General features: G+C 35.3%; 1 protein-coding gene across 2 annotated transcripts in view; it reads left to right on the top strand.

Annotated features, from left to right (window-relative positions):
• RGS12 (regulator of G protein signaling 12) overlaps positions 1-17,353 on the top strand; it is a 226,334-nt gene that overhangs the window by 43,580 nt on the left and 165,401 nt on the right. For both annotated transcript variants that reach the window (XM_031943011.1, XM_031943010.1), the window contains exon 3: positions 4,727-4,837. In XM_031943011.1, the coding sequence (XP_031798871.1) occupies positions 4,727-4,837 (111 nt within the window). The remainder of the gene's footprint in view (positions 1-4,726; positions 4,838-17,353) is intronic.

Below are 17,353 nucleotides of genomic sequence, written 5' to 3'. Positions count from 1 at the left end.
TTCTTGATATAAATGAAACCAGAAGACCTAACTAAGAAAGTTTGAGCTAAGTGGATCCTTATGGATCATCCATGGTGAGACAAATAAATGAGTTGGCTTTATTATATGTTCAAAGATAATAAGAAACATCCTTTTATATGATACTTAGTCAACTTGTTGTGAAGCATAAACCAAAAGAGCATTATGAAGGTAATTTCAGTTTGTTGTATGTGTCAGCACCTGTACAGAAGATGAAGAAGTGAAGAAATTATATGAAAAATTTTATCTTCCAGAGTTGTCAACCTGTATTTTAATATTTGATGACTTCGTGCAAAGGTAGAATAGGGAAGGATGGTTAAAAAAAAAGATGGAAAATACAGCTTAGGAATAAAAATGAAAAGAGGCCAGAGGGTTTTAGACTACTCACAAGCCTCTCATTCATATTATAAATATTTTATTTAACTAAAGAATTAGAAAGGTACTAAACTAAACAAAGTTTAGAAAGGTACCACAAAATATCGAAAGAAATGAAACTGATTGTATCTTATAAGTCAGGAAATAACTAGTTACCAATGCAAGAGTCATTTCTGAATTATGTGTCTGCATTGTCAGACCATTAACTTGTTAGAACAAAGGTCAAAATCAACCCAAGATCAGAGACTATGCCCAGAGACTATGCACAATTAAAACATCTTCAGTCTTATTCAGATTATTGAGTTTTTAAAAAATAGAATCTCACATCATTTGGATTTCTTCCCTCATTATTTCCTTCATCCATGTCACAAATGAAGTTGGCCTTTCTCTTTGCTAAAGTTAGCCCCCTCTATATGTCCTCCATTTTGTTTTCTCCAGCATATTGTCCATATTGGCCACTAGACCCAGGTGGCTCTGGAAGGGAAAGTGAGGCAGGTGACTTTGCACAGCTCTCCCTCTACTTAAATCCAATCCGTGACTTGCATGTCACAGCATCCCTTCCCTGATGTCATGGTCCTCTTGGAGGAGGAGGGACAAACAACAGCAACAACCTCCTGAACATGACGGTTATAGGTTCTGTGGGAAAACAGGCACAATGTTGCTTGTTGGTGGGGTTAAGAATTGACGTAGCCATTCTTTGAAACAGTTTGGAACCATATCCCAAGCCTGTAGTCCAAAGAGTTATCAGAGAAGAAGAGGACTCATAACAGGACATGTAAATGGATGAATGAATATGAAATAACTGGAAGAGGGAGAGCCCACCAACAAGTGAACACCATCTAAATTCCTTTCCCTTATAATGAAGGTCTTTCACAATTTGGTGCCAGTATACCTTTTCAACCTTTCTTCCCACACGTCCTCTTTACACACCCTACACTTCTGCCAGCCTAAATTATACTCACTCTGCCCTAAGCATCCTTTCCTCCCCCTCTGCTTAGATTGTTCTTTCCAGCTGCAATTTCTAAGCTCCTGCATTGACTCTTCAATTCCCCTTTTAGGCTTTGTAGTTCCAGGTTAGAAGTCATCTCCATAAAGTCTTCCCTAATTCTCCCCTCCTGTGTTTCAGCCAAAAGTAATTTAATCTGAACTCCTTTTGCTTGTGCTTTGTCACTTCCTGCTTTGTTGAGAACTGGTCTTGTCTTCTCTACTGTTCTCTGATGAGAGCATGAACTCCCTTATTATTTGTATTTAGTATAGAGCTTTGCTCACAGTAAGTGTACAAATACCTAAGTTAATAAGTGAGTGAATGGCCCAAAGTGTTTTTTTAAGGAGAACTTACTCGAAGCTTTGTGATGAATGTTGTACAAAAAGAACATGCAAGTTTTTACCTGGGAGACAGTCTTTAAGCCTGCCTTTCCCTCTGGAGCCATATGCCTTCCTGTTGCAGTCACTTCAGCAGACTCAATCAGGAAGTCAGGAGGAGCAAAGGCATCCTCAGACCTGATTTTTAACGGGAAGCTTTGGAGCATTTTAGTCCCTGTGTATTTCTCTTCATGATCTTATTAGTTTTTAGGCTTATTAAATGATCCTTCCTCTATGCAGATGACTCCTAAAAAGCCATATTCAACCTTTATCTCTCTCCTAAATTGTAATCCCTTATCATTAACTGTCTATTGGATATTCACCTGGATATCTTGTCAGGATCTTAAACCCATCATGTCTCAAACAGAACCTTTTCTCTTTCCTGCTAAACTCACCTCTCTTCTAAATTTCCCTTCTTCTGATGAGTTTATTGCCATATTTCTAATCAAACGGATTCAAAAGCTAGGAGTTGTACATTCATATGTAATCAATTGCCAAGAATTAATGTTCCAACTTATAACACTCAGAACTGTCAGCATAGCTTAGATCTGCAACACATTTCAGCTGAACTATTGCAGTAGTTTCCTAATTGGCCTTCTGGTCTCTAGCCTCTCCCCTCACCAATCCATCTTTTCCACAATGACCAAAATGGATATTCTTTCTTTCTTTTCTTTCTTTCTTTTTTTTTTAAATAGCCTTTTATTTACAGGTTATATGTATGGGTAACTTTACAGCATTGACAATTGCCAAACCTCTTGTTCCAATTTTTCCCCGCCTTCCTCCCACCCCCTCCCCCAGATGGCAGGGTGACCATTAGATGTTAAATATATTAAAATATAAATTAGATACACAATAAGTATACATGACCAAATTGTTATTTTGCTATACAAAAAGAATCGGGCTCTGAAATATTGTACAATTAGCCTGTGAAGGAAATCAAAAATGCAGGTGGGCATAAATATGGGGATTGGGAATTCAATGTAATGGTTTTTAGTCATCTCCCAGAGTTCTTTCTCTGGGCGTAGCTGGTTCAGTTCATTACTGCTCCATTGGAACTGATTTGGTTGATCTCATTGCTGAGGATGGCCAGGTCCATCAGAACTGGTCATCATATAGTATTGTTGTTGAAGTATATAATGATCTTCTGGTCCTGCTCTTTTCACTCAGCATCAGTTCATGTAAGTCTCTCCAGGCCTTTCTGGAATCCTCCTGCTGGTCATTTCTTACAGAACAATAATATTCCATATTATTCATATACCACAACTTATTCAGCTATTCTCCAATTGAAGGGCTTCCACTCAGTTTCCAGTTTCTAGCCACTACAAACAGGGCTGCCACAAACATTCGTGTACATACAGGTCCCTTTCCCTTCTTTAGTATCTCTTTGGGCTATAAGCCCAGGAGTAACACTGCTGGATCAAAGGGTATGCACAGTTTGATAACTTTTTGAGCATAGTTCCAAACTGCTCTCCAGAATGTTTGGATGTGTTCATAATTCCACCAACAATGTATTAATGCCCCTGTTTTCCCACATCCCTTCCAACATTCCGCATTATCTTTCCCTGTCATTCTAGCCAGTCTGACAAAATGGATATTCTTAAAGCATGGCTCTGGCCATTTCTCTCTCCTGTTTTAAGAACTGCTTGCCTGTGAGGTAAAACAAAAATTCTTGACATTCAAACCCTAACCCTTCAAAATCTAGCTTCAAACTACCTTTACTGACTTATTGTGCTTTAATCACTCAAGAAGCATCTATTAAGTGCTTCTTATAGTTCTAGGTAGCGGCAGCAAGGTGACACGATGGTAGAGCTCCAGGCCTGGACTCAGGAAGACTCATTTTCATGAGTTCTCATCCAGCCTTAGACATATACTAGTTGGGTGATTCTAGGAAGGTCATTTAACCCTGTTGACCTCAATTCCTCATGTGCAAAATGAGCTGGAGAAGGAAATGGCAAACCACTTTAGTATCTTTGCCAGGAAAGCCCCAAATGAGTTATAGAGAGTTGGACAGGACCAAAATTAACTGAACATATTCTAGGGACTGTGCTAAGTGCTGGGAATACAAAGACAAAGATGAAACAATCTCTGATTTCAAAACGTTTACAGCTATCAGAAGAGACAACATGGGCATGAATAACATTATAAAAATCTACATATTTTAAGGACAAGATAATTTGGGGACAGTGAAGACATTTGTAACTGGGAGAACATGTCAGCTCTAGCCTATGAGTCTGTGAATAAATTCAGATTTCAGCTGTCAAACATCATGGAAGGTATTCTATAAGTGCATTAGTTATTGGTTAGGTAACTTGAAGAACACATAGTAAGTAATTCCTATCAGAAATGAAGTAGGGGAAAGCAGAGTGATCCAAGTTAAATGAGTCCAGCAACTTGAGCTGGAACATTTGGAAAGAAAGTGATGATTGTTTTTGATAAAGGTAATTAAGCTGCCTTTGAAGACAAGCAGGCATTTGTGTGCCTTGTTTTCCCTTTAGGATGAAAGGAGTTTGGCTTTGGGTTTCCTAAATTCTTCTTTTAAATTTTCAAGATAATGAATTATGGAATTTTACTGAGAAGGCTAAAGAAATGTAGGAACTAGAGGTTACATGTATGTAAGTGAGATGGTTTGAGATTCAAATTTTTGTTCAGTTCTTAAGTTTCTTAACTTTCTGTGACATTTGTAAAGCTCTTGAAAACCAGCCTATGAAGAGAACCATTATGCTTGGGGTGATGTAGCTCCAGCTGGCTACTTGTCATGCCTTCAGGAGTTTGGGTGCTCCCTCCCCTGGTAGGCTTTGCAGACTCTTGATGCCATCTTCAGTAACTCTTGGCAGGGCTTTCCTCTCACTACTTCACAGAAGAATGCTCAGTTTATTTCCTTTTGTTCTTCTTGAGTCATGGGTCTGTGATGAAATTGAAATCCTAAGTCCAAAGAGAAAAACTAAAAAACATTTTTGTCTTTTGCTTTCAGAGTTCAAAGTTTGGAATTGGTTTGCTTCCTACTCCACAGCGTACCTCTACTCGGAGATCATTTGGAAGATCCAAGAGATTTAGTATTACTCGTTCACTTGATGACCTTGAGGTAATTTAATTTTATGTGTGTGTGTGTGTGTGTGTGTGTGTGTCTATATATATGTATACACATACAGTTTCATACATGCATAATTTAATTGAATTTTCATTTTCTTCAGCTAATGAAAATTCACTGTTTTTCTCTTTCCCTTCACAACCCCATTGAAAAAGAAACAAAAACATGTTACAAATATGAATAGTCAGCCATAACAATTTCTTAAATGGTTATATCCAAAAAAATTTCCTGTCTCAGTTGTTACCTGGAGTCCACCACCTTTCTGTCAGGAAAAAGGGATTCATATCTTTAAAATGGTAACATTATAAGAATCATAGAATCACAATCTCATTATCTCAGAATTGGAAGGAACTTGAGATTCTGTCTTGTCTAACTTGTTCCCATTCTAGAATCTTCTCTATGACCTACTTGATAAATGTCTTCAGGACAGAAGAGCCTTCCATTTTGGGGTAGATCACATTGTTAAAAAAAAAAATTTTTTTTGTACCCTAGAGCTGGGCACAAGCTAAAACTTCTTCCACATCATGATGCAGTGTCTTTTATTCTTGCTGTTGCTAAAGACAGATTTGCACTCATTTTTCTTAGCTTTGCTCTCTGGAATGAGGGACGAGTCTTCCATTTGATGGTGCTTCACATACATTAAGACAAATCTCATATTCTCACTGTTTTCCTTTTTCCAGGAAAGACATCTCTATTTCCTTTGATCCTTTGTTGTTCTCTCCTTTGCATACTTTCTAGATTATCAGTGTTGTGTTCCTAGTAGAAGACAGTACTCTGTGTTCTGACCATGACAGAAACACGATGCTTCTCTTAAAAGTTTGAGAGCTTGTGACCATTGCCTCCCAGATCTGCCTTTCTATCAGCTTCCCCTTCCTTTCTCGTATCTTCCTCTTCTCCTATTTCTCCATAGGATAAGACATATTTTCTTTCTCTGTCTCTCTCTCTCTCTCTCTCTCTCTCTCTTTTTGCTGAGGCAATTGGGGTCAAGTGACTTTCCCAGGATCACACAGCCAGGAAGTGGTAAGTGTCTGAGGTCAAATTTGAACTCAGGTCCTCCTGACTTCAGAGCTGGTGCTCTATCCATTGTACCAACTAGCTGACCTGGATAAGACATATTTCTATACCCAACTGAGTATGTATGTTATTACTCCTTTGAGCTAATTCTAATGAGATTAAGGCTCAAGTGTTGTCTCCTCCCTTCAGTGTAAAAGCTCTTTTATGTGAGATAATTTACCCCATTCTTTATCTCCTTTTTCCCCTTCTGCCAGTGTGTTCCTCTTTATCAACTCTTAATTTAATTTTTTTTAGATTTTATTATCCCATCATTCACACCCACCCATTGTCTATGTATACTCTTGCTAGGCTTCCTAATAATGATGTTCTTTGGGTTTACATGTATCATCTTCCCATGTAGGAATAGAAACAATTTAATGTTATTGAATCTCTTATGATTTCTCTTTTCTCTTTTCCTTCTTATACTTCTCTTGAATCTTGTATTTGAAAATCAGATATTTTATTTCAATTCTGGTATTTTAATCAGGAATGCTTGAGAGTCATCTATTTCATTGAATAGCCATTTTTTCCCTTGAAGGATTATGCTCACTTTTGCTAGGTAGGTGATTCTTTGTTGTCATATTACCATCTTTGTCATCTGGAAGGTCATATTCCAAGTCCTTTGATTCTTTAATGTAGAAAGTGCTAATCTTGTGCTGTTCTTTTTTTTTTTTTTTATTATAGCTTTTTATTTACAAGATATAAGCAGGTAATTTTTCAGCATTGATCCTTGCAAAACCTTTTGTTCCAATTTTTCCACTCCTTCCCCCCCACCCCTTCCCCCAGATAGCAGGTAGACCAATACATGTTAAATATGTTAAAGTATATGTTAAATACAATATATGTTCACATATTCATATATTTATTTTGCTGCACAATCTTGTGCTATCCTTACTGTGGCTGGCCACAATACCTGAATGGTTTCTTCCTGGCTGCTTGCAATATTTTCTTCTTGCAATAAGAGCTCTTCTTGGATTTTTTTTAAGAGGGTGGGGGGGCTGACATTAATTCACATTTTTCTTTTGAGTTTGTGTTTATTTTTCCCTGTCCCCATAGCAAGTTTCTATGTTCAGGTTCTTTTTATTGTTGTTTGCTCATTTCTCTACCTATTTCTTGACTTTTTACTTTATTTTAAATTTGGTCTCTGCTCCCGGGATGGAGGGATCATTGTTCCAAACTTCAGGGTTTTCTCTGCTGTTATTTTCAGAGCTAGTTCTGGGGCATCCGTAAGTTTTCAGTTTTTACAACATGAGGTCGGGTCACTGCCTTCCTGGATGATGCTCTGCTCTGTGAGTAACTACAAGCATTCTTTTCTATCTTGGGATTGTGCCTAGGGATCCTGCCATCATTAGTGCTGCTTCTCTCCCTGGGACTGTGATCTGGATTCATTTATGGACAATATAACAGATCCTGATCTCAGTGCCAGCAAAGGCTCTCTCCTTCTGACCAGTTATCTGACTCCCATAACATCTGCAGACTGAGAGCTCAGAAATTGCCACCAATGATTCCATTACCTCCAAGGCCTGTTGCTGACTTGCCAGGATGTCTGCATTGGACTATGCTACATTCTCACCCCAATGACTTCTGGCCTTTTAAGTTGTCTTGGGCTGGGAAATTGTTTGACCCCATTCTTTTGTCAGAGCTACTGTTCCAGAATTTATTTTGAGGTATTATTTAGAGATTGGAGAGAAATTTGAGAAAGATCAGGCAAATTTTGTCTTTATTTTGTCATCTTGGGCCCTCTTGACATTTAGGTTTGGTTCTTCTTTTTTTTTTTTTTTGACTACCTTACCACATTGTGGGTTTATATTATGCTTGTAGTTCATTTAAATCGCTAACTCTTTTAAAATTAATTTCTTTCTATCTGCATGACTTGATTTTATAATCTTGAACTTGATTTTTGAATCCAAGTTTAGAGGATATGTCCAATAAGAATCTGGTAAATATCACCTGAATTTTGTTCCCTTGAATGGATTAGCTCTTTCCTGTGTACACACTGTATTTAAGTCACAGAATTGATATTTATCCTCATTAGATTTTATGTTATTCGATTGGTACAATATTTTAACCTCGAAATTTATTTTTGAATACTGACCCTGTCTTGTTATTATTTGAAAATTTAGTTAACTTGGCCATTGATGTTTTTATTTGATCCACTGAGCCAAATGAAGATCCCTGGGATACTCCACTAAAGATTTCTTTCCAAACTGACATTTAACTATTAATGACTACTCTGTATCTAGGCATTTGATCAGATGCAAATCTACTTAATGGTACTGTATTGTCTAGCCCACATCTTTTCATTTTTCCAATAAGAATAGCATGAATAATTTACTTATGTAATCCAGGTAAACTTTTTATAACATTTTCCATATGTGTGAGTCAGGAACCTCTATCAGGAAAAGAGATGAGATTAATTTGGAATGATCTGTTCTTAATGAACATAAATTGGCTCTTTGTGATCACTATTACCTTTTTCACCAAACATTCTTATAATAATAAATTTTAAAGTTTTCCCAGAAATTTCTAGTTTTCCTTTTCTTTTGCCTTTCTCCAAATCCATAGTGTGTTTCTCATGCTCCATTGTCTTTCCAAGGTCATGGATAGGGAATCTCAATTGTGAGTTTATCTCATCTAGGTGACCTGATCTTAACAAGAACAGCTTGGCACTTTCTTACTCTACCTTTATTATCAATTAGGCATCAAGTCTATGTTAGCCACATTTGTTCTGTCCTTTCCATTCCAAAGATTGTTATCCTTGGCCTAGAAAACAGAAACAATATAAGAATTCAGCAATTCTGTTTTCTAGAACTCTGTTGTTTGGTGTTACAATATCATATCCCCATTTTAAGTGAACTTCTTTTTTCTTTGAACCTTCTCTTTTCACTTAGGATGGCCCCATCTTCAGCCCTTTCTTTTCAATGTAGTAGTCTTAGTTAGTTTTGGCTTCTTTTGAGCATTGACCCTATAGACATTCCTTTTTTTTTTTTAAGCTATTTTTTATTATGAACTTAACAAATATCAGTGAACACATACATTTCAACATACAAAGAACAGAGAAAAAGGATTGTTTGGAACTGTGAACTTCTGTTACAAAGACTTTTTTAAAAGTCTGTATTAAACTAATACAATAGTAACAAAATTGTCCTGCTTGTCAGTGTCTCCTTCTGAATTTCCTTCTGCTATTTTCTATATATTCTAAAACATTTCCATTGGCTCTTTTTTCTTTTCTTATTTTTTCATCATTATCACTACACATTAACTCCAATCTAGAAAAGCCCCAACCCATAGAAGCCCTCTTGCTAACAAATAAATGTAGTTTTGACACTGTTTATAAAAGACATTATTGCACATTTGTATTTATTCTCTGTATCCAGCCTTGCTTCTGTCTTCTGTTTGGCTTTTTAAAAATTTAAGTTTGTGAATCTACAGAGATTTCTTCAGACAATTCAATCTTCTCCTTTTTCCCTGCCTCATCAGAATTATTTTTCTTTGTATCTAGAATTTTACTGTTGATAGCTTTCTCTATCTCGTAGGTTGACTTCCTCTGTAAAATTCTAGTTTATGCTATCTTCTTGTCCTTCTGCACCCTTTCTTCTGCACCCAAAATCTATATATGACATATTTCTGACTATTCTTGATCTTCTGTTTCTTTGTTACAAAGTCAAAGATAGAATGCTTCTCCCAAGGTTTGTACCATTTTCATTCCTGCAATCAATTTCTGTTAGATTTCTTGGAGAGTTACTGATGAAGTTACTGATGACAAAGTGGAGTATTTTTTTTTAAACAACAAATTTAGGTAGTTTGTGTGTGATTCAATGAAATCAAATTTGTGTTCAAATGTAAATCTAGCCTCAGAATCATTGTTGGTTAGTAGCATAGTGCAATAGACAATGATAACTTAGATTTAGAAGACTGAGTTTTAATCCCTGACTCTGCCACTCAATTTCTCTTGATTTCCTCATCTGTAAAATGAGGGTTTTGGCTTAAATTAACTCTAAGTTCCTTTTTAGTTGTAGATCCTAAAATATATGTGCACATACATCTGTGTCTCAGATTTAGGTTTATTTTCTCTCTGTTTACCTTACATTATACATGTTGATTCCTTTCACCAGGAGGCAATCTCTCTTAGGCCTTGACAGGAATAAATGCTTAGTAAATATTTGTTGGGTTGAATGGAATATAATAGAGAATGAAATTGAAACTGATGTACAGAGAGAACTGAGTTGATGAAGATTATAGATTAAGGATCAAATTGGTAACTTGTATTTTAAAGTCTAGTGTGCTATTCAGTGTAGCCATCATGTTTTAATTGGAACATTTAACATACCTTAAAATCTGTGGGTATGTCAAGATTGAAATTTTCTACCTTGCACTTTTTTGTTTCATTTTATTATGAGAATTATGTGATGAAATTGAAATTTAATGATTTTGTGGTGCTTTTATTGTGAATTTTGAACTGTTAGTTTAGTTAGATAAAAGTCCCTGGCTTCAGGGTTACAAATAATTCCAAACAAAAAAGAAATGTGGTTGCTGATAATTGAAAAATCAAAACTAATGAACTTTATATTTACAAAATGATAGTTTATATTCTTTATTAAGTTTGTATATACATTTTCTATTAATTTCAGATTTTTTATTTTTTATTTGTATATAAATGTAATTGGTAGAATATTTAAATGCTAAGCATATGCCTTTTCATTTCACAAAGATGAAATTCTAAAATTTTTTTTTTGTGTGTAGAAGCAGAATGACAAATGAGAAACTAGAAATCTTTTCTATGGTCAAAATATATGGAGAATACTCTTTGGTTTATAGCTTTGCCTTCTTCTTGGAGTAGTGACTCCAGGCTTTTTTTTGTCTTGTAATGTACCCTACCCTGTCTTGCCTATTTAGTTAGAGTAGGAGAAAGGATAAAGATGAAAAGAAAGTACACAGTTACAACTTTACTTTTCATTGAATAGGGGAAAAAATTCCCAAAGTTCTTCTTCCTTTTGGCATGGAAATAGGTAACAGATCTTAAGCCTTGGGAGAGAAAAAAGGGGTATAATTCAGGGGCTAAAAGAGGTTGGTGCCCTATAGCCCAACATTTATTGTCTTTATGATCAAATAGCTATTTGGAATTATGGAGAAGAGCAGAGGCTGGAGAGCAGCTGAATGAATAAGTATTAGTGAGTATAGTGTTTTGCACTCATGCAAGTTGGCTATTGTTTAGAACAAGGAAGGACAGCTTTTTATTTAGGGGCTGTCTCAAGAATGAAATTATAGTATCTCGGATTTAGAAAGGTTGCCAGAGGACATCTGGTTTAACATACACCTGAAAATAAATTCCCTCTGCAACATTTCCAATGATAATATATTTGAATGGCCTTTGGCTATAATATATATTATTTTCAAAATCCTAGAAGTAAAATATACAGCAGATTTTATAAATATATGTATATATTTGATAGTATAACAAGGAAATGATATCATCTTTATTTCTTTATCCCTTCCTTTTCTTCTTTCCTATTTTAACTTTTGTTTTAAAACATAAATTATGATTATTTTTTGTTTTTACATTGACTAAATTGTCCTCTCTATACCTTCCTGAAAGCTATACCATATGTCAGAGAATTTCCTCTTAATTTTAATTTCCTAGAAGTCTAGTTATCTTCCACAAACATAGCCTGCCCTTACCAGGTCTCTGAAGTAAATTGTTTTTACTCATTTCACCATCATTTCTCACACAGACACACTAGAACACATTGAGAAAACTATTCACCGATTTTTGAGAGAGAGAATAATATTGAGTTTAAGAAGGTTCAACTAAATAGGGACTAGATAGTTTATAAAGCAGAGATAGTTGTTAATTAGAAGCAGGGATGAGCTTATAAAATATACTCCTTACTTTGCTTTTTAAAAAACTATTGTATTTCTGATTGTGTTATGATAGTTTTTAGGATGTATGAAATATACTTTTTTGTATTTTTCACTAGAGTATAATGCTTTATCTATGTTATTTTGAAAATTCCTAATGACTTCTGGTCAGGATGTGAAACCAAGCCAAGCCTGTCTGTTCAGGGTAATCTGTTGTTGGATAATCAGCTAGTACATGGTACATAGGTACATAGGAATAAAAGGCTTATGAAGGTGTTAGGAGATAATCTAATCTTATTCTTAACACTTGGGCAAATGCTTTAACTTTTCTTTATCTTTGTTTCTCCATCTGTAACATGAAATATCAATACTTTACACTTCCAATCCCATCATATTTTTAGCATGTTTTACTTCCCAGATTTGATGTGAAACATTTCTTTGTCATCTGCTTTAAACCTGAAATTTTGTGGAGACACAAATAGCTTTTTGTTCTATTTGTTACTAATTTATTTGGCCAGCCTGTCTCTAAGAGAATTTTGTTGAAATTATTGTCTGATTGCACTTCTCTTTGTTATTCTTTGGCAAGCCTCAGATTACAAGGTTATGTTAGGGCTCATTTGATTGGAGACGTGTTGTTTTTGCCAGTGTCTGAGTAGCTCCATTTCACGTACCACTTATTATACTTTCTCAACAATTTTATCCCAAATTGTTTCTTAACTTCAGTTTTCTGACCAAATCTAGATTTGGATTTTTTGGTATTTGAGAAATTCATTTTGTTCTAACTCAGTTTTATTATTATTGTGTTTTGTTGTTAAGAGAAATGGAGCTACAGGGCTCAGTGAAAGGAAAACTTTTTAGCCTACATGACTTTGGGAATGTTTAATCTCTTCTCTTATATCGTAAAAAACAATATAAAATGAAAAAAAACAAGTCAGCCAAGCATGACTATTAGAATTAATGGAAAAATATGTGGAAAACATTTAATAATAATAGTTTGCATTTATATAGCACTTATGATATGCTAGGGACGATGCTTAACTCTTATAACTATTATCGCCTTCTAGCCTCAAACACACTCTATGTGCTATTATTACCCTGTTTCACAGGTGAAAAAACTGGGGCAAGCAGAACTAAGAGACTTGCCTAGAATCACATGCTGGTAAAGTATCTGAGTGGATATGAACTCAGATCTTCTTGACTCCACGCCTAGCTATAACAGGGTCTGAATCTACTGAATCCAGTGTCACAGCATACACTACCTGTTCAGCCAGATAATGCATGCAATATCTGCCCCCTGGGCTACGCATCTCAGTGTGAGCCAGATAAAAAGGACCACTTTAAGTGATTTAATCTACTCCATCTACTGTGACACCCCTAGCGAGGATTTGGTAAAGGAACTTTTTTTAATTGTTTGTAGACTAGAAATGCTAAGAGATCATTATCGCATTTCTACAGCCTACAGACAATTGTACCAAAGTGCTAGATAGAAGAAAATCTATCCTATTTTTCTATACCCTTAGAGAAAACGATTTTGAAACTTATTTTGGTAATTCGTGTTAGTGCCCAAGCAAGTCATAGAAGTGAGAAAGGTATTACTAATAAGCAATAATAATTAGTGACTCATTTGAAATATATTGGGGAAGAAATAATAAAGAATGTGAAAAGAATTTAAAAATGCTATTTTTATTGAAGTGGGAAGAGAAGAATGTGAATATTTCATGTGAAAGCACATACTTTAAGATCAGGAAGCAAGAGCCTGGAGAAAAAAGTAGAAATTTGCATGGCTAACATGTAGAATTAAAGTAAGATTATTAGAGGACATCCATAGTTGAGCATCAGAGAGCTAGGGGGTGCTATGGCAGAGAAAAAGGGGAGGGAGGTTCAACAGTCTGAACATTAAGTAGACTTCACCTACCTGGTATGAGTATGAATAAACAAACAAATCCTTGACTTTCAGCGCATACTAAATAAAAACCCCAAACCTCAACCTGGCAATTTAAAGTCCTCCATTTTGTTATTCCAAACTACTTTCTAGACTTATCTCTGACACTCATGGAGGACTCATATTGAAATTGTAGGAGTACTAAGACAACCAGAACCACAATGTGGAAGCAAAAATAACTTTTATTTAAGATTATTATTATTATTTTAAAAAGTTTTAATAGCTTTTTATGTACAAGTTATATGCATGAGTAATTTTACAGCATTGACAATTGCCAAACCTTTTGTTCCAATTTTTCCCCTCCTTCCCCCCCCCCCCCCCCCCCCCCTAGATAGGCAGGATGACCAATACATGTTAAATATATTAGAATATAAATTAAATACAAAATAAGTTTACATGTCCAAACCATTATTTTGCTGTACAAAAAGAATCGGACTCTGAAATGTACAATTAGCCTGTGAAGGAAGTCAGAAATGCAGGCAGGCAAAAATATAGGGATTGAGAATTCAATGTAATGGTTCTTGGTCATCTCCCAGAGTCTTTTGCTGGGTGTAGCTGGTTCAGTTCATTACTGCTCCACTGGAACTGATTTGGTTCATCTCATTGTTGAAGAGGGCCAGGTCCATCAGAATTGATCATCATATAGTATTGTTGTTGAAGTATATAATGATCTCCTGGTCCTGCTCATTTCACTCAGCATAAAATTATTTTTTAAGAAAAGATTACATAGAGTGGAGAAAAGTGAAGTCTCTCAGGTTTCTAGCAGCAGGAAGAAGGTTTGGAAAAGACTGTAAAGTAGCTTCAGGAAACTTCACTGGCTCAATCAGGAAGGAGATTGGGGTAGCAATACCTAGCTTGAAATAAATATGTGAATAAAAATTGTTGATAAGAACCAAATCCATTACAATGGATCAAGTAGTTGTTGCTGTGTACCATGTTCTCTTGGTTTTGCTTGTTTCACTCAGTATTCATGTAAGTCTCTCCAGGCCTTTCTAAAATAAGCCTGCTCATCATTTTTTATAGAACAATAATAAATTTTTTTTCATTTTATTTTGTTTTTAATTTTAAAATTAATTACATATGCTATAAGTAAAATAGTTTAATCAGCACTTTCATGGAGTGCACTGAGGCATTTAGCATATTGTATAGATCCTTTATGGAGGATTGAGGGGAAAAACATAGACAAGAATTGCACAGTAGAAGACATTTTGTCATTGTAAGCCATCAAGCCCAAAGAGTTCAGGTGGGTCTGTGTTGTGTATCATATTCATTACCACACTTCACAAAACAGTCTCCCCACTGTTTCATTTCTGTAAATTGGTTTCAAATTTCAATTGGTTTTGATGATATGTAATTCTAGGCTTTGAAATGAAATGTTTGACACCATGCAGGCTGTTGCTGCTAAATCTTACATTACTGAAATGCCTTTTGTATTTATTTCGTTTGCTCTTCTGGCTGGTCTTGCTTTTCCCACTATTCTTAAGTCACTAGTTAGTGACACAGCATTCTCTTGGTTCTCCTCCTGCTTCTCGGACCACCATCTCAGACTGCTTTGTTGGACCTTCATCTGGGCATGCTTACTAAGTGTGGGTGCTAAGAGGTCTGTCTGAGGCCCTTTTCTCTCTTTCCTTTATGCTATTTTACTTGGTGATCTCATGGGCTCCATGAATACAGGTATCAGCTCCACGTGGGTGATCATCAGATCTGTTTGTCTAGCCTTAACCTGCTTCCTGACTTCCAGCTTTACATTTGCAACTGGCTCTCGGACATCTTGAAGCGGATGTCCCATAGACCTTTTAAACCTAACATGCCAGAACCTGATTGTCTGTCCTCCAAAACTCCCTTCTTAACTTTATTAAAGTCAAGGGAAGCACTACGTTCTCATTCATCCAGAATTCCGGCCTTGATATTCTTAATTCCTGACTCTTTTTCAATCCACATCTCCATCATTTGTTGAGTCCTGTCCATTTTTATCTTCTTAACCATATCCTGTCTTCTCCATTCTCTCTGATGCTGCTATCCCCTGGGCAGGCCCTTGTGTGACTTCCAGTCTTGTGTGACTTCCAGTCTTGTGTTTCAGCCTTGGTCAATCTCTGCCACAAGTCCCCCTCATTCCAGCCCATCCTCTAGAGTCAGCTGCCAGAATGGTCTTTGTAAAGTACAAGCCTGAGCAGTTTGATAGACTCCTGTGGCCCCGTCATCTTCAGGATCAGTCTTCTGTTTGGCTTCTAAAGCCCTTAATAGCCTGTCCCTTTCTATCGCTTGTGCTTTCTTATGCCTTTTTGCTATCCATGTATATTTTTATTCTGTGACACTGGCCTGCGCAACACATTGCATCCCAACTCTGGGCTTTGTCACTAGCTATCCTCCAGGCCCAGATGTCTAACCCTGGCCCTTTCCCTCTCTCCCTCTAGTTTCTTTGGCTTCCTTCAAGTCTCAACTAAAGTTCCACTTTGTCTAAGAAGCCTTTCCAAATCCTTTATATTAGTTCTTTCCTTCTGCTGTGATTTCCTGTTTGTCCTGCTTTTATTATTTCTGTGCACAGTTGTGTTATCTCTTCTATTAGACTGCAAACTCCTTGAGAACAGACACTGTTTTTGGCTTTTCTTCGCATTTCTTGAGCTTAGCCTAGTACATAGTGCTAGGCATTCTTGAATTGATTTAATTACGACTTGTTTTTTATTAAAGGGTTTTTTTCTGTATTTATTGATATAATCATAGTATTTATCATTTAATAATAGTTTATACAATTCATATAAATTATGTATTATAAATTATATGTACATCATGTAATTTGTATTTGTAATATTGAATAATTTTTGAATCTTTTATATTAATCCAACTTATCAGATGGAATAATATTTTGGTTGTGTTGCTTTAGCATAAAAAATTTGCATCACTATTTATTAGAGACATTCATCTATAGTTCTCATTCTTGGCATTATTTTTTCATGGTTTCAATATCAGCTGTATTTTTCTTATAAAAAGAATGTAATAGCGTTCTTTTCCAATTATTTAGAATCATTTTGGAGCATAAATATTTGATAGTATTTATCTTTAAATCCTTCTAAGTTAGGATTTTTTTTCTGTGGTTATTTATGACTTGTTCAATTTCTCCTTTTGAGATTGGGTCATTTAAGATTTGTATTTTTTCTCATTAATTTGGGTAATTTTATTTTGAAAATAATAATTGATTTTACTTAAGTTCTCCTTTTGACATATTTACATTTATACGGATATGTAAAACTCTTATTATTTTCTAATAATTATTCCTTTTTTCTGATAATTTCTGATAATTATTTTTAAAAATGAAGTCCTTTTGATTATTTTTTATTTTGGCAGTTTGCTTTTCTCTCTTGCTTTCATTAGTGACTATTATTCAGTGGTGTTAATTTGATGATCATTAGTTGAGTGTTTATCAACTTTTAAATTTTTTAAAAAGAAATTTTATAGACCTATGCATTCATATATGTATATATGTGTGTATAGCTATATATAAACATATATAGCTATACACATATATGTATATTTATATCATCTACATTTCTCCCTTACCTCTTCCCTTCCCAGTGAGACATTACTTTATAATTTTAAAGGAGGAAGGAAGGGAGATACAGTAAAATTAACCAACATATTGAAAGTCTGATATTATATTC

This window comes from Sarcophilus harrisii, chromosome 6 (assembly GCF_902635505.1).
Source record: "Sarcophilus harrisii chromosome 6, mSarHar1.11, whole genome shotgun sequence".
In the NCBI taxonomy this organism is placed as follows: domain Eukaryota; kingdom Metazoa; phylum Chordata; class Mammalia; order Dasyuromorphia; family Dasyuridae; genus Sarcophilus; species Sarcophilus harrisii.
This window is presented reverse-complemented; position numbering and strand designations above follow the sequence as displayed.